The 23,060-nt window shown below is 35.6% G+C and overlaps 4 protein-coding genes across 8 annotated transcripts; 1 reads left to right on the top strand and 3 right to left on the bottom strand.

Annotated features, from left to right (window-relative positions):
* The first annotated feature begins 1,446 nt into the window (after positions 1-1,446).
* On the top strand, positions 1,447-6,353 carry LOC132064806 (uncharacterized). 4 transcript variants are annotated; one of them, XM_059457926.1, is made up of 9 exons: positions 1,447-1,638; positions 1,726-1,888; positions 2,436-2,546; positions 2,694-2,828; positions 3,998-4,102; positions 4,286-4,455; positions 5,050-5,149; positions 5,446-5,699; positions 6,025-6,353. In XM_059457926.1, exons 1-8 carry the CDS (start codon positions 1,547-1,549, stop codon positions 5,689-5,691), a joined length of 1,122 nt encoding a protein of 373 aa, XP_059313909.1. In that variant the 5' UTR covers positions 1,447-1,546; the 3' UTR covers positions 5,692-5,699; positions 6,025-6,353. The 4 variants fall into 4 exon arrangements, with proteins under 4 accessions (XP_059313909.1, XP_059313908.1, XP_059313907.1 ...); XM_059457925.1 differs by having other exon boundaries at positions 5,957-6,353; XM_059457924.1 differs by having other exon boundaries at positions 5,446-5,715; positions 5,997-6,353.
* Positions 6,354-6,956: 603 nt separating this feature from the next.
* On the bottom strand, positions 6,957-10,656 carry LOC132064807 (uncharacterized). Its single transcript, XM_059457927.1, has 4 exons — positions 10,488-10,656; positions 9,300-9,609; positions 8,535-8,595; positions 6,957-7,911 (listed from the first exon to the last, which is right to left on the bottom strand). Exons 1-4 carry the CDS (start codon positions 10,556-10,558, stop codon positions 7,340-7,342), a joined length of 1,014 nt encoding a protein of 337 aa, XP_059313910.1. The 5' UTR covers positions 10,559-10,656; the 3' UTR covers positions 6,957-7,339.
* Positions 10,657-12,349: 1,693 nt separating this feature from the next.
* LOC132064808 (uncharacterized) lies at positions 12,350-14,183 on the bottom strand. The gene is made up of 2 exons (XM_059457928.1): positions 13,534-14,183; positions 12,350-12,709 (listed from the first exon to the last, which is right to left on the bottom strand). Exons 1-2 carry the CDS (start codon positions 14,062-14,064, stop codon positions 12,539-12,541), a joined length of 702 nt encoding a protein of 233 aa, XP_059313911.1. The 5' UTR covers positions 14,065-14,183; the 3' UTR covers positions 12,350-12,538.
* A 752-nt stretch (positions 14,184-14,935) lies between these two features.
* On the bottom strand, positions 14,936-20,994 carry LOC132064805 (DNA polymerase kappa). 2 transcript variants are annotated; one of them, XM_059457922.1, is made up of 14 exons: positions 20,856-20,994; positions 20,115-20,287; positions 19,269-19,442; positions 18,966-19,089; positions 18,794-18,894; positions 18,559-18,645; positions 18,151-18,246; positions 17,899-18,019; positions 17,533-17,661; positions 17,274-17,365; positions 17,092-17,203; positions 15,887-16,215; positions 15,471-15,781; positions 14,936-15,322 (listed from the first exon to the last, which is right to left on the bottom strand). In XM_059457922.1, the coding sequence occupies exons 1-14, from the start codon at positions 20,932-20,934 to the stop codon at positions 15,199-15,201; spliced, it is 2,052 nt and encodes a 683-aa protein (XP_059313905.1). In that variant the 5' UTR covers positions 20,935-20,994; the 3' UTR covers positions 14,936-15,198. The 2 variants fall into 2 exon arrangements, with proteins under 2 accessions (XP_059313905.1, XP_059313904.1); XM_059457921.1 differs by having other exon boundaries at positions 14,936-15,312.
* Between the last annotated feature and the right edge of the window lie 2,066 nt (positions 20,995-23,060).

Genomic DNA, 23,060 nt, shown 5'->3' with positions numbered 1-23,060 from the left:
TTTAAAGAAGAATAGGGGTAAATAGGTCGCCCGATTAGTTGGAGTGTGAACTCGACTTTTTGGGTATAGTTTAAGTGTGATTTGATGTATTTTGCCTAAAACAAATGTATATGAATGTAAGCAACATAAAACAACTCGTGAACCAAATAAGTAAATGGGCAATTCTGTTTGCTAAGTTGGCAAATGAAGGTAACTGTGTGTTAGTTGTGCAGTCGTTTGGTATGTGGTATAAGGTGAGATATCTCAAATTAGGGGCCCGTTTGGCCATGAGAATTTTTCACTTTTTTCCAGGAAATTTTTTCACTTTATTTGAAAATCAGTGTTTGGCCATGAAAATTTGTATTTGGAATTTGAAAAACACCAAAAACCTTGTTTTCACTTTTTCTCCCCCACTTTTTTCACTTTCATTTTATTCAAACAACCAAATATACTTTGCAAAAATTATAGCCAAACACAACTCCAACTTCAAAATTTCAAATAAAGTGAATAATTTTTTATTTTCATGGCCAAACGCCTACTAAGTTTGCGATTAATTTTATACTCTGTTTGGTAGAAGCCCAAAACTTAATTCTGAAATATCCCACCTTATCCCATCAAACTTTGTATTATTTAATTCCACCTTCAAAATGGGATAAATTAGTCCAAAAATAATAATCTGTAAATAAGTTAGGGCTCCCTTTAAATAAAGTGAAAAAGTAAACCATTTGCAAATTACAAGGACAATGTTGGACCTTTTAATAATTCAGAAAGGGTAACAACAACAACAAACCCTGGTCTGGAATTGAGGAAGGGTGAAAATTGAAAATAATTCAAACTTGGTACAAGCACATGAAGCAATAACTGGTAAGTTTAGGGGTGGTATTATTGCATTTTGCAAAACTTAATGGGTTAATGTATCAAAAACAAACGTATAGAGCATGGGCATTTTAACGTTTAATTAACGGAAAAGGGCCAAAATTACCCCTGAACTTTGAAAAATAGCATTAAATACTTCGCTCGATTATCTTTAGGGCCAATTATACCCGTTATATTTGTAAATTATTATCTTACGTAACTATTGCCGTGGCATCAACCCTTCAAAATTATTTTACCTCAAATAATTTTTTACCCACTAATCTGAAATTATTATTTTTTCCAGCCCAAACTAATACGAAATTATTATTATTTTTTTTGCTAAAAAAATTATCCATATTATTTTTGCTGAAAAAAAAAAATTGGGTCGGATTGAGTTATTTTAGTGGGTAAAAAAATTATTTGAGGAAAAATAATACTTTGATGCTATCATTAGATAATAATTGAAGTATAATTGACTACAAGATCTTGTAAAAAAGTATAATTATTTTCAAAGATATAGCGAAGGGTATGGATGAACTATTTTTCAAAGTTCAGGGTAATTTTGACCCTTTTCCGTTTAATTAATGACCCAAATCCAATTTCAGGTCGCCGTTAGAACATGGAATCGTTGCCCTAGTCCTTCCAATTCAACAACATAGCCAGCAGTGTATTCCTTTCTTACTGGTAATAAAGTGAAGGTGAAGGAATTGCAATGGCATTAAAATCAGTATTCGATTCTTCAGTTATTAGGGCCGAATTCGACAAGGCTGGAATCAACACTCGCTTCATCCCTCTTATTTGGAAGTGAGTTACTTTCCCCTCTTATTTCTGTTCTTCAATGGCATTAAAGTTCTTCAACGGAATCATGATTGTTGTGTGTGTATTATATAGGTATGTAATACAGAACCCAGATTGCAATTGGGAAGATATTCCATCTTTGCCCTCCTCGGCTTACACTTTGCTTGCTGCAAAGTTCAAAACTTCGACATCCCTTGTTGACTCTGTCTTGGAATCAAACGATGGGGTCACCACTAAGCTCCTCATCAAGTTGCAGGTTTTACTTTTTAATAGGACATGTTACATTCATATTTCATACTCAAAATCCATCCAAAGAGAAAAGGCAATTCATTTACAAAGTTTGGAATTGATGTTTAGTAGGGATAGTTATTGACCCCTCGCATTCCTTCACAAATTGATTATTCATATACTAAACCAAAAATAAGATTGTCTTTTTTGTGCTTTAAACGTACGTTTCTGATTATATATACTAAGTGTCACCTTAGCCAATTCAAATTGTCCAAAAATAAGTGTCGCCTTAGGAATTCAAGACAAAAGTTAGCAAGTGTTTCCAACTATGCCCAAGTAGTCCTCTTTAATATTGCTCAATTCTCAAAAAAAAAAACATTTATAATAAATAGGGGTAATTTAGTAAACTCCAGATTGTATTTATTGATTTCTTAATGAGCTTGATTTTTGCTAAGGTGATGACACTTATTTTTGGACGGAAGGAGTACATATTAAGAAAAAAGGGGGCTTTTATAGTATATATACCTGAAACTCTTGCTTTACAATCATATCTAATTGACATTGTAAAATGCTAGAATGGAGCATTTGTGGAGTGTGTGATTATGAGATATGACTCAAGCTTGGGGAAATTAAACGGAAAGCCTCGTCCTGGAGGACCAAGATCAACCTTGTGTGTATCCTCTCAGGTATGCCATTTTCTTAACCTCTATTTAGTAGAAGGCTGAGTTGCTAGTATATTAGCTGCAAATTGTTTTTTTCCTTTTGGTATGCCTAGTATTTAATATTATGATCAAAAAGCTATTTTGTGTTGACAAGACACTCTTTTCTTAAAGGTTGGGTGCAAAATGGGCTGCACATTCTGTGCTACAGGAAGCATGGGGTTCAAAAATAACCTGTCTTCTGGAGAGATAGTTGAACAATTGGTGCATGCCTCTCGTTTATCAACCATCCGTAATATTGTTTTCATGGTATCCTCTTTGTCCTTTCTATAGAGTTAGTTTTCTCCCTGATATTAGCTATCTAGGCAGTGGTTGATCTCGATTTTGAAGGCAGCAGGTTCTATGTTCTTTAAGCCTTTCGTTGTTTCTTTTTTTCACCAGTTTTGAGCCCTTTTGATTATTAAAAGAAAGAGGGATCCATCTAATGAAGCCTGAACCTGTTAACCAAAAAAATAAAAAGAAAGTAGACAGTAGATTGAGGGATTCGACCCCAGAGCCAATGTGTAGAAATGTCTCCTTCTTCAGGGCTTTAACCACCTTACCAAATATTAATCTGATGTTATGTTTTTATGCTTGTAATTGGTTCTCACATCTATACGCACAGTCCAGACCAAGAGCACTGGGTTCTGCTGAACCAATCCCTGCTGAGTTGGATCCACCGCTGTTTCTACTACTAATATTACAGTGATTCATGACCAGCTTGTTTGTCCTATTCCGTTTGTTACAGTTTATCCAGGTTCTCAAACTTGTCTCTGTAACTTTCCAAATTGCTAATGTACAAGTTTCTTCGTCCACCCCAATAAAAATTGACCAACTTTTCCTCAGCAAATTTAAGAGCAACATGCTTGCATATATTATTTATTGACTAAGAGAAGTGAACAAATTGATCATTGAAGTGTGACTAGCGTAGTTCAAAAGATCTCGCGTTACATTTTGTATGAAGAAAGTAGTATGAATTAATATGTGGATTGGCCTTGATAAAAACGTTTTTAAAAAATCAATAGCTGGATTGGCAGAGTCAAAAAGCTTTTTCCTGAAAGAAGTAGGTAATGAGTATCGGGATGGACTGAAAAGGAATAGGTAAAGTTTCTTGCTAGGATGGTGTAAGCTTGAATATGATACATCCGAGTCGCACATTCCCTAATGAATTCTGTGAGAATCTGTTGAAGAGAAAAGAGCTGTGATGCATCAAATATTCAAGCAGGAAACTGAGTATATAGCTAAAGTTCTTCTGCTCTTTGTAGAAGGATTTTCAAATTCAAATTCCTCCATCAAAGTAACCAAGAATTTTGATTTGTTCATGTTTTCTACTTCTATTATTTCATTGCAAGTATTTTCTTATATTCTTTTGGTTTATTTCCACTCCACTCATTCTTGAGTATTCATATCTGCTGCATTATCATCCAACTGGTGGACAGGGAATGGGGGAACCGTTGAACAACTACTCTGCCCTGGTGGACGCCATACGAGTGATGACAGCATCTCCATTTCAGATCTCTCCTAGAAAAATTACAGTCTCAACGGTATGAATGATCTTTTAATGTCTGTTACTTTCAAATGTGGTATATGGTTGGTCATCTACTTGTTGTGGTATTTTATGTAATAAATTTCCTCATGTCAGGAAACTACTATCACATAATTAGCTCGTTAGTTGCAAGCTTTTATAGATCAGATGAACAACAATTAACCAATTAAATGTTTTGTAGGTTGGAATAATTCATGCCATCACCAAGCTCCACAATGACGTCCCGAATTTGAACCTGGCTGTCTCTTTGCATGCACCAGTCCAAGATATCCGTTGTAAGATAATGCCTGCAGCAAGAGCTTTTCCTTTGGAAAAACTCATGAATGCACTGCTAGAATATCAAAAGAAAAGGTGTTGCCAATGCCCTGTTATATTTCAGTAGCATTCACTCTCCTTCCCATTTTATATTATGCAATTTGACTTACATGGAGATTAAGATTTTAGGTTAGCTTGTGTATTAAATAAGTATTGGTAATAGCAAATATGATAGTTGAAACTCAGGTTGATGGCATCAGTGTTTAAAGTTGATATTCAACGTTTAAGTTTATTTAAGACCCATAGGATAGGGATTTTTAACCCCATGTATTTCAAATTTCATAAGCTTAGTTTTTGTCTCTTTATATATTCTAGTAAATTTGAACCTAAAACTTTCTAACTCAAATTACAGTAATGAAAAGTTCATTGAAAGTTTAAAAGCTTGAAATTTAAAATTTTGGTAGCTCATCGTAAAGCTAAATGTCTCCAAATGGGGCCCTAATTATATTGAGTTATGGAAACTTTGGCAAGTTCAATAAAAGTAAATATCAATAGAATGCTATCATACTTTTTTGAACCGTTCCAATATGGAAAGAGTGGAATAAATTAAGGCACATAAATTATCTTTAATGTCCATGATGACCAATTTGGTACAAATTGCTGAAAGATCTTATTTTACCTTCGTTGTAGCCAGCAGAAGATCTTTATTGAATACATAATGCTTGATGGAGTAAATGATGAGGAGCAGCAAGCCCATCAGCTTGGGAAACTGCTAGAAGCGTTTCAAGTGGTGAGTTTTAAGAGGTTTATGTTAATTACACCCTAAAAATGTGGGCTGTGAGTGCATATGTGGGTTAATTTCTGCTTAATGCATTTGAGTTGCATCCCTGGATGCTTTCCAAACAAAAATGTTTACTTGGATGGAAAAAGAAAAAAAAGAGAGAGAGAGAGAGAGAGAGTCTATGTCGATCAGCCATCAGACAGTCGCGTCCTAAGACCTATTAAACAGTTCATTTCAACTTTTACTCTCGAAGAATTTTGCAAAGATCGTTTTGCATTGACATCAAAATATGCATTTCTTCACAGGTTGTGAATCTCATACCTTTTAATCCAATTGGATCATTAAGTCATTTCAGTACTAGTACCAATCAGAAAGTCATCAGGTTTCAGAAAATATTGAGGGATATCTATGATATTCGCACAACTGTCCGCAAGGAAATGGGCCAAGATATAAGCGGTGCCTGTGGTCAATTGGTGGTTAATCTACCAGATAAGCGCTCTATCAGCAGTGCAGCTCCTCTAACAGATATTGAGGATCTTCGTAGGCGGTAGACTCAAAGGTACCTTTTATGTTTGGTGTTCCTAAATTAGATCAAATTTTCAATCAAGAACCACTTGATCAGGGCTTAGTATGTTTGTAGTGATACTGTTTTGCAGAAATGTGATACCAAATTCAGTTGCAAAAGAAGTCTGTTTCTCTTTTTATTCTTGATCAGTATTATAAAAAGAAGACGACCCAATAGGGCATTTATCACCCATTTACAATATTGATGTATACAGAATCTAACAGTACTATCTGTCTAACTTATTTCTGAAGGTTCGTTTAACTCTTTTTCTCAGCAATTCTATGTTAAAAGGAGATAAGATTAGCAGCTTTATCTACAGGAAAATATGTAGCTTCCAGTCTTATCTGGCAGCAAGTTGCCGTTGGTCCCTGCCAACTAAGCATTTGGTTGAACCAAGTTGGATCTCGTTTTCATGAGGCTTTGGTGGAAAGGGATCAAGGGAGATGTTAATGACGCCATGACATGCTCAAGGGAGATGTATACGAAACATGACAAGCTATCATTCTAATGTTTTCCTTCTTTTTTAAGAGGAAATGTATTTTATTTTATTTTAAATTAGAAATCGCACTTCAGAGGCATGGACGTGTACAGGATACGTGTCCACAAAAATATTTTGTACGAGCATTAATCAGAAGACATCATGAGCTAGCTCCCGATGTTGTTGGTCTGCACGTATGATTTGAGGTGTCTGCAATTTTAGCTTTTTCTTCTCTTTGCAAGCTGTAGCTTCCCAAGCATGCCTTCTTGTTTTAGATTTCGGAGGAATCTTGGTTCATAATGTCAAATACCGAATGGTGAATTTAGGAGTTGAGAAGAGTTTCAAGTGGTCTCGTGTGAAAATCTTTTAACTTTTGATCTACTTGTATGCATTTTGTTAGAAATTGCGACGCTTAACTGCCTCTGCAGTGCAAGTGACCTTTATTTCAATTTTTTTTTTTTTTACCTTCAAATATTAATGATTTAATTTTTAGTGAAATAAAAGTTCATATCCTTTTAGTAAGTGTCTAATGGGATTGAGGTCGAGATCCCAGATTTGGACCTAACTTCGGCATTATATGCGATTGAGTGGGATACACAAAAGAACACATCCGACACACAATGCGCGAGATTAGCACATAAGTTCTCCGTAGAGAGATAATGCCAAGTAGAAAAGACGGACAAACAATGGGAAAATATGTCCATTTCTTTCACGAGACCACAAAGAGAGCACGTACGAGGTTTCCCTCATTTAGGGATGAACATAATAATTGAAGTATTAAGATAATGTTGCACGGTATTTTCCTGCAGATTTTGTTAACCAAAGATGAATTCAAAAAATCCATACAGAAGAAATCGAAAATGAACATCGGGTATATGCTGTAGTCAATTCTTGCTGCCATCACTATCAATAATGACAGAGCACGCAACCAAAAACAGCATCTGGAGCAACTTTCTTCGAGTCCACCACTAAAATCATATTGCTAGGAGTACCCCTAAACACAAAACCAAGCAACAGATACAAATGTGCATTGCCTAAAATAATAATGGAGAGGATTGTACAGCAATAGCTTCGACCATCAGCAATAATCCACCCTAGCTTTTTTAACCAAAAAAAGAAAAGAAAAGGGAACTACCACTTCACTGCAGGAAGGGCGCTATGAAGCCAAGAGTGCTTCGATTTTTGCTATTCGATCTTCTTCATTCTTCGGAGTTGGACTCTTATTTGCCTCATCATAAAGATCATGTTTCCACTTTTCAACCACCTTACTTGGATTTTGTCCTTGCCTTGAATTGAATCTGTCTCTCCCCCTGTAGTCACCACCATTGCCATGGTACCTGTCTCTTGACGGAAACTTGCCCCTCCATGTTTCACCCCTATTTGCATCCCTCTCACCAGTAAATGGTCTCTCATATCTACCAGGATGACGTGGCATATGGTCAGCTCTTCCATTCTTTCTTCCGTCGTCCACTTCAGGGTGAGACGGATTAGGCTTAACAGGCTCCGTTGCTGCTTTATCAACTTTCTCAGTATCCACTGGAATCTTTTCCTCCCTAAATGACCTTTTCTTCACAGGTGGTTTAGGATCTTCCTTTACTTCAAAGTACCTGTCATGGCGCCAACCATCATTTTGTTTGCCTGAAACTTTGCTCTTCTCATCATTCATCTGCTTATCATTTGTTGTGGCTCTGTTCGACGGCTCTCTCGCATCTTTCCACCATCCTCGCTCTTCAGGGGGAAACAAAAGATGGTAACTATGTCTTGAACACTAATTACACAGGTTATAATATGCAGGAGGGAAATAAAATTTCTTCTCTAGATATCTTTAGCTAACTCCACTGACATTTTCTACTTTTCAAAATTAAGGAAGACCATTTGCTTAGCAGAATAAGTATATAACATAGTTGCACACAAAAGTGTGGCCTAATGATCAATGAAGTTGATACAAAACCTTGGAGACCACGGTTCGACTCCAGCAAAGACCAAAAAAACACTAGGTAATTTCTTCTCATGTGCCCAAGTCTTGGTACGCAGAATTGCCTGGTACCTATAGTGGTGGGAGGTAGCAGGTACCCGGTCTAATAATCGAGGTGCACGCAAATTGGCCGGACACCACGATTATCAGGGGGTAAACTAGATGCTGTACTAATAACAAGTTGGCTAGGACACCAAGCAATAGAAAAGGAGGTTTTCTCATAACATAACAGAAAGATTCTGATCACAGGTCAATTCAAGTTATAGGTCATACAATGGTCTGATCCTTGCTTTTGCTCCTCGGCACAGAAAAAGGAAAGAGAAAATGAAATGGAACGTTACTCATCTAAATGCAAGAATAATATGTGGAAACTCACCAGTTGCTGCCTTATGCCTGGAGCTTCGATCAACTTGCCCAGCACTACCACGCTCATCGTGCTGTTATAAGACATGCACAGGCAAGTCTAACATTGTTATATACACGGATCTACTTGGAAGTGAACAGGCTGAACAACAATCCCACAATATCAGCCCCGATATAAGGAACAAAAGCAGATTAACTTAAATTAATGGACTTGTCTGAGGCAAATCTATCCTCGTCTACTCAAGGTCAAAAACTGAAACTTATTAATTTATTTATTCAATTTTTGACAAGTAGAAGCTAAAATTTATTTTCAAACAATCAAGCAACATTATTCATTTTTCAATAAGTAGAATGAGGCCCTGTAATAAGAAAGTACTGGAAGGAAAGGAATGAAGCAACACTATTCTTAAGATGCTCAAATTTAACAAAACAAAATATCTAGATAGTCAATTCAAATTGAAAATAGCTGCTTCAAACTATAAATTTAAAAGAAAATAAAGTTTAAAAAAAATTCTCTGGTTTCATTTATTCTCTAGCTAAGTTGAATTCCACCCGCACCCCTCTCCACCAATTAAACAGTAGTGCCATCCTAATTTTGCACATGAATGAATAAAAAGGAACTATCATCAATTTTATTGGCATGCTTCAATTAAGTTTGGGAGCAAACTTCTCAAAAAGACCAAGTCGTCAAAATTCTACCATGCCAGTAGTTCAAAAGCAGAATCTAACACAAACTGACACGAGAAAAAAGTTAAGTTATGTAACATATCACAGAAACCTGAAAAAATGAGGTAGAACGAGGCACTTCTGATGGATTTGAAGAATGTTTGGATGATCGATGACGAGATCCTTCATTGGGACCAGAAGAACCTTTGATCCCGTCATCTTTAACTGTTATATTATCAGCTGGTTTCCTCGCATTTCTTTCTGACTTCGAATCTTGTGCTGACGGAGCATCAAGAGGCACGACATCTTGCACCCGACGGTGGTATTTTAAATCCCGTTCTGAATTGTTTCCACCATCTAAATTGTGTGTGGTAGGTGGCCTCTCAGTTTCTTGTCTACTGTGTTTCCTAGATCTCTTTGGACTGGCAAGAACAAATATGATACAGAATATTAGCACACAATTTGTATGACCGAAATCCACATCATCTACATATTGAGTACATCCAAACGAAGTACAAGGTGTGCAATAAACAGAACTTCAATTAACTGTTTCCAGTTGTGAAGTAGTTGAAGATATATATCTTTAACTCTCAGAACCAAAAATGGTTCTTTTGTCTCACTCCATTATTTTTCAAACAGCTTCGTTCATTTTTGTCTCAGTGGCCGTTTGGCAATGAATATTTTTTACTTTTTTCCGGAAATCATGTTTGGCCATGAAATTCCAGAATTCAACTTTTCCGGAATTTGAAAAACACCAAAAAGTTGTTTTCACTCCAAATCACTCGCAAAAATTCAAAAACGAAACCCCATTTGTATTCATAGCCAGACACAACTCCAATTTCCACATACCATTGTTCACTTTGAAAACAAAAACGATACTTTTTTCAAATTTCACAATTTTTCATGGCCAAACGGGCCCCTAAAACCTTTAAATCTCAAAGGCCAAAAATGGTTCTTTTTTCTCACTCCACTATTTTTCCTCTCATTTCAGTACTCCTATCAACTTTAGTCCTACACAAACAAAAATTTAAGTGACTAGTTTATTTACTAACACTGATACCGAAAAGAAAAAAAGAAAAAGTTGCCCAATTTGTTATAGCCCCAGGGAAATCATAACCGACATCTGAAACTCCAACTTTAGTCCCATCAACTGTTTATATTCTAATAATGAATCTTTATTGGAACCCCAAATCATTCGAAAGCTAATATAGTTAGTGCACTTGCGTTACTTGTTATGTTTCTATATTTGCAAGTAAAAAAAAAAAAAAAAAGTTTACAAATTTGTTAAGAAAGGGGTTACCTGGGTTCTTGATCGAATCGAGAACGGTGACGTTTAGAGTCAGAGTCGCGACCTTCTCGACGAGACGACATTAGGGTAAATCTTGAAGAGAGATGATAATAACTTGGTGCTGAGACCTACCTACCATGGGATGGAAGCTTATGTAAAACCAGATAGGTTGTTTTGTTTTGTGTTTATATGTGTGAATCAGATATTCGGGTCGAGGAGATAGTGATGGCCCCAATATTAGTGGGCCTTACCATTTGATTCAAAGTTAGTCGGCCCAATAAGGCAAATTTGCACGATTGTTCGAATTCGAGGGTGGTCTTTAATATCTGTCCCTCAAATTGGTGGTCTTTAATTTTTGTGTCTCAAATTGGTGGTCTTTAATTTTGTCCTTCGCTAAAAACTCCTTGGTTCCGGGTTTGAATCCCCGCTCCATCAAAAATAAAATAAAAAATCACAAGGCAGAGTTTCAAACTTTACCTTAAGGCAGAGTTTGCCTCAAACTCTACCTGATCAGGCATAATTTGACTGCAAACTCTCCCTTATCAAGCAGAGTTTGACTGCAAACAGAGTTTTGCCTTCAGGCATAAGGCAAAACTTTACCTTAAGGTAGAGGTTTGCATTAAGGCAATTTTTTTTTTTTTTTTTTTTACTCAGTTGAAATTTTGCAAAACTCTGTCTTAAGGCTTAAATTTTGCCTGAATAGACCTAATTTTGCTACGAAACTCTGCATTGCGATTTTTTTTTTTTTTTACTGAGCCGGGGTTCAAACTCCAAACCTTATGGTATTAGGCGAATGGCAAAAATTAAAGACCAACAATTTGAGGGACAAAAATTAAAGACCAGTGCCTTTGAAGGGCAATCCGCACAAAAAAATGGAAATAAAGAGCACAAATTTTCACTTGTCGTCCGATGTTGGGGTTAACTATTTAGTGTATGATCGTCTTTTTATTTCTCTTGCAACTTAATTATGTACCTTTTAGACCATGATCTAAAGATCGTTTTTTAACAAATTAAAAATTTTAGGAGAAAACGTTAGACCACAGTCTAGAATTATTAAGTTACTACAAATGTTAGGCAACAGTCTAAGTTTTGCTTGTAAGGATAAAAAATATATGAGTAAATATTACACCCGAGTCTAACACTATCTAGATAAGTAATTTTACAAGGTCTATATTTGCACAACTTTTAAAAATAGGAACAAAATCTAAATAATAACTTTAAACAGGGTCATTTGTGTAAATCAGCCAATAAATGACATTTTAATTTTTTTTCACACTATCTGGTCAACTATAAAATAATAATTATCCCGTCTATAGTAAATGAGATTAGTAGGATATAAATAAGTCAAGTAACTTGGACAACATGTTAGAGATGAAACAAACACAAGTTGATCTTGTTGCATAACATGCCTCTTCACAGAAATCTAAAGTAAATCGTGTACATTGGCGGATTCAGGATTCTCACAAAGGGAGTCAGAAAAATAAAAATGTAGTGCCTGAGATTTGAACTTGAAACCTCAAGGTGAATTTTGAACTCCTAAATAACTAAACCAACCTCTACTCTTATGCTCAGGGTATTCAAAATCTATATATGTACATAAAAAAAATTAAAAATACTTTATATATACAGTGTACTTTTTTGCCGAGGATGTTGGGGAACACCCTCCCCAGCCTAGATCCGCCCTGATGGTGTACCTTATTTCATATTAACCAAAAAACCTCAAAAGGATAAGTAAAAATTGGCATTTGGATTGACAACCTAGAGTTGATTTGGGTTTGACAGATTAAAATTAGCTGATATCAAGTGCTGCAAATGCAGAGACTGAATTTATAATTAAGTAGTTATGTGTTTGAATGAAGTGCTAAAACAGATAATAGCGGGAACGTCCTGACACCGGATTTTTTTCAGGTCTCTTCAAATCTTATAAGAGTACAAACTACACTTATTTAGTATTCAGACTAGTAAAGGGAGTCATTTCACAGCATCAACAATTTTCATATATACACCTTGTGACTTTGCAAAACTTTTTGTGCTATAAACAAAACTTAGCTGCTGGCGTAAAATTAACTCTTTGGTTTAAATCTGGTGCACCATTTTACAAGAAGCTCTTCAATGTCTGCATCCATTCGGGTTCCTACTCCTCCCCAGACTAACCTGTGACCAACATCTCCAAGTGATTCACCACTAACTTGGTAAACTGACTTGAAACCAATCCTTGTATAGAACCTCACAAGCTGTTACATTCAAAGAGGAAAATGCAAAATCAGAATCCACTCTTCTACTTGAAGCAACACAATTTGGAAGTAAACATCAGTAGATGTGATCCTTAATTTGATGGAGTAAAAATATCTCTGAGGCTTTAAGGTTTTGGACTAGTGGTAATAGCGGACTGCATAATGTACGAGTTAGGCCTATAGGGTCTGGGGAGAGTGGGGTGTACGCAAACCTTACCCCTATCTTGGTAAGGTAGAGAGGGTGTTTCTAGTAGGACCCTCGGAAACACTAATGCAGATAAAAGCCTAGAATTTAAGTGAATGATCCACCGAATTTCAAACCGTTCAACCATTGGCCTTCGGAGGTTTCTTGGTTATATATATATATATATATATATACATATATATATATATATATATGAAAAAAGAATCTATTGAGAAGAGAACTAGAATCACCATCTGATAAACTATAATTTTCTAAAGAAACCATCATTAAACTAGAATCACCATCTGATAAACTATAATTTTCTAAAGAAACCATCATTAAATGTTACTCTTATTAGTTTATGGTTCTCAAACATTCAAATTTTAGAACACTTCTTGATTCCAATTAACATTAGCTTCAACCTCAAACTATTTGGGGTCGGTTATATGAATCTTCTATATCTATTTGGTCCTCTCACCATTTTCATTCCTAGACAATAATTTGTCTGAAAACACACCACAATCCAAATAAAGGAAAAACAATTATCAATAGGAAATTTAACTCTTAAAGGAGTCACCAAAGAACAAACTTTATGCCATAAAAATCATGAACATAAAATTGGGAGAGATTGGTGAATAACCTTGGAGTGATAAAGCTCAGTATCATAAATGGCAAGTAACTCAGCTTTTCTACAACCAGAATCATAACCATGCCTAATTGCAACTGCTCCAATAAACAATCCAATCCCAAATATTGATTTTTCCATCCCCAAAGTCTCTCTCTGAAGCCTAATTGAATCCAAGTGTAGAACCTTACCTTGAAACCAGACCCTTATCAGACCCTCTGCTTTCCCAAGCTCCCTTTGTGTTTTTAAGCTCTTTGCTGTTATTCTGAAAAAGGGTCCCAATGTTTTGAGCTGAAGATCAAGATTTTGGGATCTTGATGCCTCCATTATTTCTGACATGGTTGGAAAGTTGTCTTCAGAACTAGCACTGTTTGTTCTTGTTTTTTGGTGACTGAGAGATGAGCTACTGGAATGTGAAATTTGGGAGATGAGGGATTTAGGATAAGAAATTTTTTGCTTTGTAGATGTTGGTGTTCTTGGATGAGGGAATTGAGTTGTGGAGTTTCTAATAGAAATTGGACATTCTGTACAAGGATATGAACTCATTGTTCTGAAAATTTGAGGATATGAAATTGTGGAATGTTTCACAAAGTTGACATTACAGGGAACTTAAAACTTTCTTCGCTTCTCTCTCTCTCTTTTCCGGATATCATTTTATCTAAGTTTCCTAGAAAATATTCTTACATCGTCTCAATTCCACTTTTCCTTTTCATTTCAGTTTTGGACACTGCTGTCTGTGCAAAGGAAATAGTTTTATCCATCACATAATAATTCATTCATATATCTAGCATGTGGCCTCATATCTTCCACATAATCGTAATACAATAAACTAAAAATGAACTTTTTACCAATCACATAATAACATTTTATCCTTGTGTATATATAAGCATCAATTCATATATTCCAAATAGTCATCATATGACTCAACTAATATGAAGCCAGTGATAGACGGATTTATGTCCGAGTAGCATAAGGTTAAGGAATTTTCAGAAAATAAAGGGCAATTTGCATGATTGGCCTTATTCGGGGGTGGTCTTTAATTTTTGTCCTTCACCTAATATTCCAAGATTCTGGGTTCGAACCCTGACTCAATAAAAAAAAATCGCAAGACAGAATTTCATAACAAAATTAGACCTATTCGGGCAAAAGTTAGGCCTTAAGGCAAACTTTTGCCCAAAATTAAGCTTTAAGGCAAACCTCAATCTTAAGGCCTAACTTTTACCCGAATAAGCCTAATTTTAAGCAAATGTTAGGCCTTAAGGTAGAGGTTTCGCGAAAGTCTTACCTTGCGATTTTTTATTTTTTTTTTACTAAGCGGAGTTTGAACCCAGAACCTCGAGATATTTTCGGCCGCTTTTTTAAGCGAAGGGCAAAACTTAAAGACCAATGCGTTTGAAGGACAATCCGCACAAAAAAATGGAAAATAACTATCACAAATTTATTTGAATAGAGCACCAGCAACACAAAATACAAGTGAACGCTGTAGATAACAAACAATTTAGACTAACAGAGCGTGATCTACTGTACTCTAGCTTTCCATTAACTATTACACTTGTTGCATATTTATGAACGACTATGTACAAGGAGTTACACAATTATATAGCACAAAGAATACATGAAAAAAGAAATAGATTTATCATTTTTCTTCTGAATAAATAGCTCTTCACTCTTTTATGCCTTTCAAAAATTCTGGTTTGTTTTGACAAAGAACGCGTCAATGGGTACGTATTTGCTAGCAGTTGGAGATGATTTCTGTTTCTTTTTCTGCCGACCGCTGCTTCCAATATGGCCTTTCTGGGAAGCCCTAACAAGAATTCAGAACAAATGAGATGACACAGACAATACTCGAGAAGTGAAAGGAAAAAAAGGAAGAAAAATACTCAATAGAATAGCACTTGGCAGGATGAGAAACAATATTCATGTATCAGGCAACACCGTGAAGTAGAAGGTACCTCTGTTGTGGCATAAAACTTCTGTGGTGGCTGCCTGATTCTTCACCTTGCAGCTTTTCAGCAAGATGAAAATCAGAATGTTCTTGCCTTTCTTCAACGAAACTTGGAGGCAGCTCAATACCGCAAATAGAGCATTTGTAGTCATCCACCCAACGAAATAATTGCTTCTGATCTGATACAGACCCTGCCTCATCATCCGCACAGTTAACACCAATCTCCCATCTATCACAGCTGCTTGCCTCAAATTGTCCCGTATAAGAGACGACCTTCTCAGACTTTATTGTATGATCAGTATCGGTTGGTTCATGAACCTGAGTAAAATTACATGTCGACAATTAGAAAGCTCAGTACTTGAATCATTAACCTTTCTTTGGTCATATTGTTGTACTTTGGCTTTTAGAGAGAAAAACATATACCTTCAGTCTAGGTTCACTATTTGGAGGTACAACAGTTTCGTTCACTTCTTCATTAATGTTCCCTAATATATGGCAACTGTAAGTAGAATCTGATGTCTGGTTCTCCATTGACGAGTCACGCAGATCACAAGATGGCTCAGCGCAGTAGGTAGGACAACAATTCACATCAACTGAGAAAGTGTTATCACAAACATCAGAGACCAAGTGCCTGTAATCACTCGTCTTTCCTCCAGAAGCATCTCCGGCGAGAATGAAATTAGAAAGAGTTTTTTGTGTAGGATCAGGTGGAATGCCATTCTTGTCTTCACTGAAATGAGACATACGAAGTCCTGATAGAAAAGTTCAACTGGTTAATCAAAATGCCTCATGCTGGAAATGTGCAGTCAAATAACAAATCCAAAACACGTCAGTTGGATTCTGTTTTGGGCTTTTTGCTGCCCCAAAGCACATTCATAAATCGATAGTTTAACCAATGATTGCAAGTAAAAGTTACAGAAACGTAGCGGCAAGTGAGTGGGACAACATCAAAAACTGATAGATGCAAAATGAAAAAAATTAAACACCCCTCTACTGTTGTAAAAGAGGGCAAAACAGCAAATCCAAATAACCAAAGGAATTAATAAATCTATGAACTGTTCTCTACATTTGCTTCTTCCTTTGCCCTACCTCATAATGTTATCCTTCTTCACTATGAGAAATTCTAGGCTTTCAAATGTTTTATTCATTAGTAGCCGTAACCTTCTCTTCAATCCAGTAGCAGGGCTTCAGAATTGGAGAAAATAAACTTTGCAAACTTCAAGCTACACAATGCTACCAAATTTCAATTGATATCCTCAATTTTTTAAACCAAATTGAAAATTCTAACACTTCCTATTCTAGGTCCTCGTTCACTCTATATTTGCAGTAATCAACCAGAAGGAAAGAAGATGGCTTTATTCCTCTAAGATGTAAAAGCAGGACCAACGTTGCATACAAATAATTGCAGATAATTCGCCTGATTATTGGATGATTTCAGCCACACATGAATTTGTATCTTTTGAGGCACATCCTTGATGCCTTTCCCCACGAACATTATAATCATAATATTCGCCCATACACAAAAAAACAATCACAGCTTATTTATAGCACTGAGCAATTAAGAAAAGGGAAACCACACAAGACAGTCATATTTACTAAAAAGAACTGAACAATGTTAAGGCACCTACCCATGAGTCTCAAAGAAACAGGAAATTCGGCCTTCAGCAGCTTCGAACCATGTTTCAAGATTTCCTCACTTGAACTTATGTAACTTGGCAAAGTCACGGCTCGAGTTCGAACCTGGGGACCTTGATTATATCAACTAACTTTATATAGAAATAACCTAAATTTAGCAAAATGTCGGAAGTACCTCAAAGGATGCGGTTTTCAGTTTTAGTGTCAATGTTCGCCCAAAAAGACCTTCCCTTTTCATATCAGCAGAAAGCATCTCTGATAGATCAACTGCAAGCCAAAGTTGACAAAATTATCTTCGGTTCACAGAAAATGATTATAAACACATGCCAAAGTTCCAGCAAAAGGAAAATTTCTCCATACTCAAAATCTGATTGGGAATGCATTCGTCAGGCAATCAGAAACCCTGGCAGTAACTAAAAGTCTAAAAACCATACCTAATTTTTGGAAAAGCAAAGCTTCATCCTCAGTGGCTGAAAAGGTTCTTTCATTACTTATACTCTTTCTCGTCTTATATTGAGGAGTATCGGTTCCGCCAAGCCCTAGACCGACAGAAAGGAAAAAATCTGCAACGAAGACGCAACTGACATGTTGTCAATATACAGAAGAATCCATCAATGGGAAAATTCAGGACAACGCAATGACCGCATCAGTAAATCAAATTTGACGAAGACTCTAAAACACAACAGAATATCATATTATACAGCTCGAATCGAGCTTGAACTTTCCATGAAAATAGTTCTAGGTTGTGTTCTTGTCAGATTAAGGGGAAATAAAAGAGATGGATTATATCACTAACAAACCTGCTGACGAACGAGAAAACAGGGCACAAATAAAACTACTCTTTTGCAGCATCTCCTCACAGGTTGCTATTCCAAAGACATCCTTTAAGATACGTTCGGTCACCTTACCGATGCCCCCAATCTGTGCATACCTTCCTGAATGTCAGATTATAGACCTACATCCTAAAATGTAAAAACAGAACTGAACTGCCTAATTGGAATGAAGATATTTCACAAAAGGAATAGCCTAAACAAAACAGCTACTCTCCATACCTTCCTTATTGGAAGTGAAGAAATAAATGTCAGGATAGCACTTCGATCATTTGGCAAAACAAACTGGCCATTGGGTTTGTTGATATCTGAACAAACCTGTGAGAAAGAATAAAGAAGCTATTATTCGGAAATCTGAATCTTCATTTCGATTCGAAAAAGGGTGAATAGCTGGACTGTTAACTAATTGGGTTTGCAGATCATCTTTTCTCATGGTTTTCCAAAAATATGATGCAATTATTTCCTAGTTTGGGTGACGCATACCTAGATGTACGAGTTTGTATGATGCTTCTAGCTTAAACGCAAAAACTAATGCATCGTATAGACGCCTCAAGAATAGTCTATGTAGAAAGCGCATATTCATTTCATAAGAGGACAAGAACTAAAGCAAATAATTTTCATTCTCACTACCTTAGCAAGTAAGCGGTTTGGTGCAACTCCAGCACTACACGTGAGACCTGTCTCAAGGTGTACACTTTGTCTTAGCTCTTCAGCCACCTTAAAGGAGTGGAAAAACAAAAAAATGGAGGATCACTAGACTTGCAACAAACAAAGTCAAGCGCAAGGAAAAGCAGGGATAAATAAGATTGGGAGGAAATTCTGATGGAAGGAGATAAAGATGGAACAGAATCTACTGTAGACTTACTTCTCCACTCGTAATGCCCCTCTCTTTGCAAACACTAGTAATATCTAGGTATGCCTCATCCAAGCTAGCAGCCAAAAAGTTTGGATCATATTTCTGAAAAACTATGAGAAGATGGATTAACAATCCAAATTAAATCAGAAATTACTAAGTCCGTGGAAGTACAGTGTGCAACCTTTTCTTGTTAAGTTGCTGTAATGATTATATTTCTGAAAGTCTACAGGGACAAATAACAACTCTGGACATAGTTTACGTGCAATAAATCCAGGCATCGCAGCACGGACGCCAAATTTCCGGGCCTATAAAAAAAAGTACATGTTATTCAGAAAAAGGGAAAAGGAAATAACGAAACAACAACAAACTCTACACAAATAGGAATCTGTAAACTATAAATGAGCTAAACATGAATATCCACCAGCCACATTTATGCAGCAAGCATCTCTGATTAATCTAAAAGCTCATCATCTGAAAGTCAAACCTCATAGCTTGCTGTGGAAATCATGGACATGCTGCCAACAGCCAATGGCTTGCCTTCCAATGACGGATTACACAAGGTTTCAACAGCTGCATAAAAAGCATCCATATCCACATGTAGCCAAATCCTTGACAAATCACGTGTGGCTTCTAGCTCTAAAATCCTTTTGTCAGCCATCTGAAAAAAGAAAGAAAGGAAGAAGCTAATCTAATATAAAAAAATTAATGAAAGCTTTGGTCATGCAGTTAAAGACACCCCGCATCCAAACAGAAAAAGGGGAAGGGAAAAGCCAAAGCAACAATGCAGCATAAACAGATGATGTCATGAGCAAATAATGAAAGGACAGGATTACTGTCAAATAACAACTACTTCTGAACAATGAAATTTAAACTTAACCATTTTTATGCTCTTGACGTGACATTAAACAATAACGAGATGCTAGATTTAATAGATGTAATTTCCATGTTAGGGAAAAAACTAGCTCAAGAAATGCTAATTGTACAGATGTACTTTTGTTATGGTTTAAATGAAGCTTCAACAGCACCATGTGAGGCCACCCCAACCCATCTCAGATCCCTACTGAGAAGAAAACTAAATTTAATTTTGTTCTACTAACAGTTGGAATTTCATACTTGCACACTTTGAACATCTTCATATAGCAGCAGTCAACTGATCCTAGACTTTTAAAATAAATTCCTTAGACGAATCACGCGTGGGCACAACATTTTTTATCATAAATACTCAATCAAAGACACTCAATGCAGAGAACAAAGACAGAAATAGACAATTAGGTTCCAACATGACACATTCGAGACATAACCATTTTCCTAATTGTCCTTAAAAAAATACCTTCTGATGATGAGTTATATCTTGTGCAGTAAGTTTGGAGTACTGAACACGCATGTTCTCAATTTTCTGCTTCGTATAAGCTTCCTTCTTTCCCTCATTCTCAAAATACTTGGATCCTTTACTCATTTCATACACTATCCTCTGCACTTTTTCCTTGTCCACTCCTTCCATTCCTACAATTTAAATATTCAAGCACAACCCTCTTACAGAGACACCATTTAAACTTTGAGCAAAATTGATCCAAAACCAACACAATATAAAATAAGATACTTAATTGACTTAATACACCCCTATAGGAGCAATAAATAAAATGACAATTTTACTATATCACCTTAATTATAATAAATCATCTAAATAGTTGAAATCAATCAAACATACTTTAACAGTTGTGCGGCCATTAACAATTCCTTGAAGTTTTCAACTCAATAATTAATAATAATTATTAAGGATAAAATAGGTATGAGATGGTACATTATCTCTTGGCTTTCCAAACTGGACAAGTAAAAGTGGACATCTCTTTTTAGTATACTGGAATACTATGTACAGTGGTTTAAACAAGTAAATTTAAATATGTCAATTAATCAATTCACTATATACATCCTCTCTAATAGGAACATTTCATTCTAAACTGATGAAATTACATATCCACAGATGATTTAAGCAGTTAATTGCATTAAAAATGATTGGAAATACCTAAACTTTCAACAACAGCAAAAAACTACTAAAAGTTTTAAAAATTACCAGCTTTGGCATTGGTAAAGACAGTGTGATAAGATTCCCATGGCCGAGAAGAAGGCTCTGAGGTTTCGCTTTTCGCCATTGATTTGGATTTAGTTGCTTCCACAACAAGATTGATTTTTTCACCTAAAAGACCGCGCCTTTTGATTTTAGTCCCAAATTTGATTAAATATTTACCCGCCACCGCTTTAGTTCTTCAAATTACACTCAGGGGTCGTTTGGTCTCAACACAAGTTATGATGGGATAAGTTATCCTGATATTATTTCTTATTGATTGTTTAGTTTATCAGTATTAAAAGAATGATTGCGATAACTTTTAAGAAAAAAATTATTTGTTTACAAAAATAGCTTCCACCTTATGTAGTAGAAGTGCGCTTTCTTAACCCGTAGTTATTTTAGTCAATTTCATTATTTTAACCTGGGATAAGTTATCCTGCGATTATTATTCCATCTCTCTCGATAGATGAGTTATTCAAAGACTATTTTTAATCCTGGGATAACTTATCCACGATTAATAATCAAACAAAGGATAAGGTGATACTAAATTTTTATCCCATCACTATTTTTGCTTATGCATCATACCAAACCATCCCTTAAGTCTCTTGATTTTCGCGGAATGCTCCCCCCTAATTATTTTCCCCTTGCCAAATCTACTGTTAATGATTTGTTTCTTGCTAATGACTTATCCCTTAATCAATTACACAACTAACAGTTGATATCAATTAGACCACTATCTCTTCTCATATAGGAGAAAAAACAATGATAAAATTGTAATTTTCAGAGACATCGTATGTTTCACTTTTAACTCGATGAATCAAACATTTCCCAAATACAAATATACTATAAATAATGTAGCGATTATTAATTCACGTATTACAATCCTATAAAATTGGATTGCTTAAGTGCACATTACAATTGGGTGATTTAATAAACAAGTCATGACGACACAAATCCTCAACGTTTGATATCAAAAATGTGTTGGACAAAGATAAATTGAGAAATTAACAAAGTCATAATCCAATCCATCCAATTGGATGAGTTGAAAAATTACACTTTTTTATTTATGCAGAATAACACCACTAGCTACTTGCGGGTATGGTCAGTCAAATAACAAAGGTGTATCTTCTAGTAGGGGAAAGAGAATTAATCAAAAGAAGAATGGACAAAACCGAACGTCGCATTTTCTATGTTATTTTCAGAATCCTTACACCAACGGTGCATATAAGAACTTTTTATACTATCATATCAACCAAAGATATTGACCTGTTAATCTCGAAAGTAAGACATGTCAAGTGCTATAATAGATAAAGGTGACATCAGTGGCGGATGGAGCTCTATAACTTCGGGTTCAATTGAACCCCAAACTTTCATTGCGGGTTATAAATTTATGTGTAAAAATTTACTAAAATTACAATAAATAGTAGATATGAACTCATAACTTTATAAATATAATGATTTAGTGCTAAAAATTTAAGATGTTGAACCCCTAAAGCTTAAATCCTAGATCCGCCTCTGGGTGACATAACGATGTATAAATTCTTTACACTAACAGTGCATATAACTTAAACTCAAAGATTTTTTATAAATAATCGTGATGAGTGAAAATATATTAAATTGTGAAGAAAATTAAAACACCACCTAAACGACGCGTTAAAACGTGATCTTATTATTACTATTATTTTTATGATATGATGGTATACGATATTTGGCTTGGCCTTAGCGAACCTCGATCAGTTTTTCCATGGAATATATGCTACCTCCTATAAGAACAATATATAACAAATAACTCTACCCACAATCGCTTCCAATTATGTACTCCGTTATTATAATAAGGGTCCAATTAAGGCTTCACAATAGTAAAAGCTAGATAATGACATTCACTATCAAATTCAAGTTGAAGGTTAACCGTGTTTCCACATATAATTAAATTTCATAGTACGTCATGATGGACCGCAGCTCCATGCATGTGACCGGAACATTGAACAGATTCTGTTTATAATTTCCACAAGCAAGAATCGTTAACAGTCAATTAATAATTGGACTTGTGGCAGGAGAACTGAACGTCGTCGGAAAATTCACAAGTATTCGTGTCAAATGTAACTTAGAACATTGACTTGAAAACGCTAGCTAGTTACTAAAATAATTTTCCTATTAATTAAACACAAATACTAAACCTTGCAGGTTTTCCCTATAAATATGCATGCATTC

This window comes from Lycium ferocissimum, chromosome 7, assembly GCF_029784015.1.
Source record: "Lycium ferocissimum isolate CSIRO_LF1 chromosome 7, AGI_CSIRO_Lferr_CH_V1, whole genome shotgun sequence".
Lineage (NCBI taxonomy): Eukaryota > Viridiplantae > Streptophyta > Magnoliopsida > Solanales > Solanaceae > Lycium > Lycium ferocissimum.
The sequence above is the reverse complement of the archived record's forward strand: the minus strand, read 5'-3'. Positions and strand labels throughout refer to the sequence as shown.

Excerpts from the sequence above, each read along its gene's own strand:
- LOC132064808 (XM_059457928.1), bottom strand. The coding sequence starts at position 14,064 with ATGAGTTCATATCCTTGTACAGAATGTCCAATTTCTATTAGAAACTCC. Across the intron at positions 12,710-13,533 it reads CTGAGCTTTATCACTCCAAG|CTTGTGAGGTTCTATACAAG; the intron begins GTTATTCACCAA and ends TGAATGTAACAG.
- LOC132064806 (XM_059457926.1), top strand. The coding sequence starts at position 1,547 with ATGGCATTAAAATCAGTATTCGATTCTTCAGTTATTAGGGCCGAATTC. Across the intron at positions 1,639-1,725 it reads TTCATCCCTCTTATTTGGAA|GTATGTAATACAGAACCCAG; the intron begins GTGAGTTACTTT and ends TGTATTATATAG. Across the intron at positions 5,150-5,445 it reads TGCTAGAAGCGTTTCAAGTG|GTTGTGAATCTCATACCTTT; the intron begins GTGAGTTTTAAG and ends ATTTCTTCACAG.
- LOC132064805 (XM_059457921.1), bottom strand. The coding sequence starts at position 20,934 with ATGGCGAAAAGCGAAACCTCAGAGCCTTCTTCTCGGCCATGGGAATCT. Across the intron at positions 17,662-17,898 it reads GTTTTCTCGTTCGTCAGCAG|ATTTTTTCCTTTCTGTCGGT; the intron begins GTTTGTTAGTGA and ends TCTTCGTTGCAG. Across the intron at positions 17,366-17,532 it reads TTTGCTTTTCCAAAAATTAG|TTGATCTATCAGAGATGCTT; the intron begins GTATGGTTTTTA and ends TTTGGCTTGCAG.
- LOC132064807 (XM_059457927.1), bottom strand. The coding sequence starts at position 10,558 with ATGTCGTCTCGTCGAGAAGGTCGCGACTCTGACTCTAAACGTCACCGT. Across the intron at positions 8,596-9,299 it reads GTTCTACCTCATTTTTTCAG|CACGATGAGCGTGGTAGTGC; the intron begins GTTTCTGTGATA and ends GTCTTATAACAG. Across the intron at positions 7,912-8,534 it reads CAGGCATAAGGCAGCAACTG|AGCGAGGATGGTGGAAAGAT; the intron begins GTGAGTTTCCAC and ends TTCCCCCTGAAG.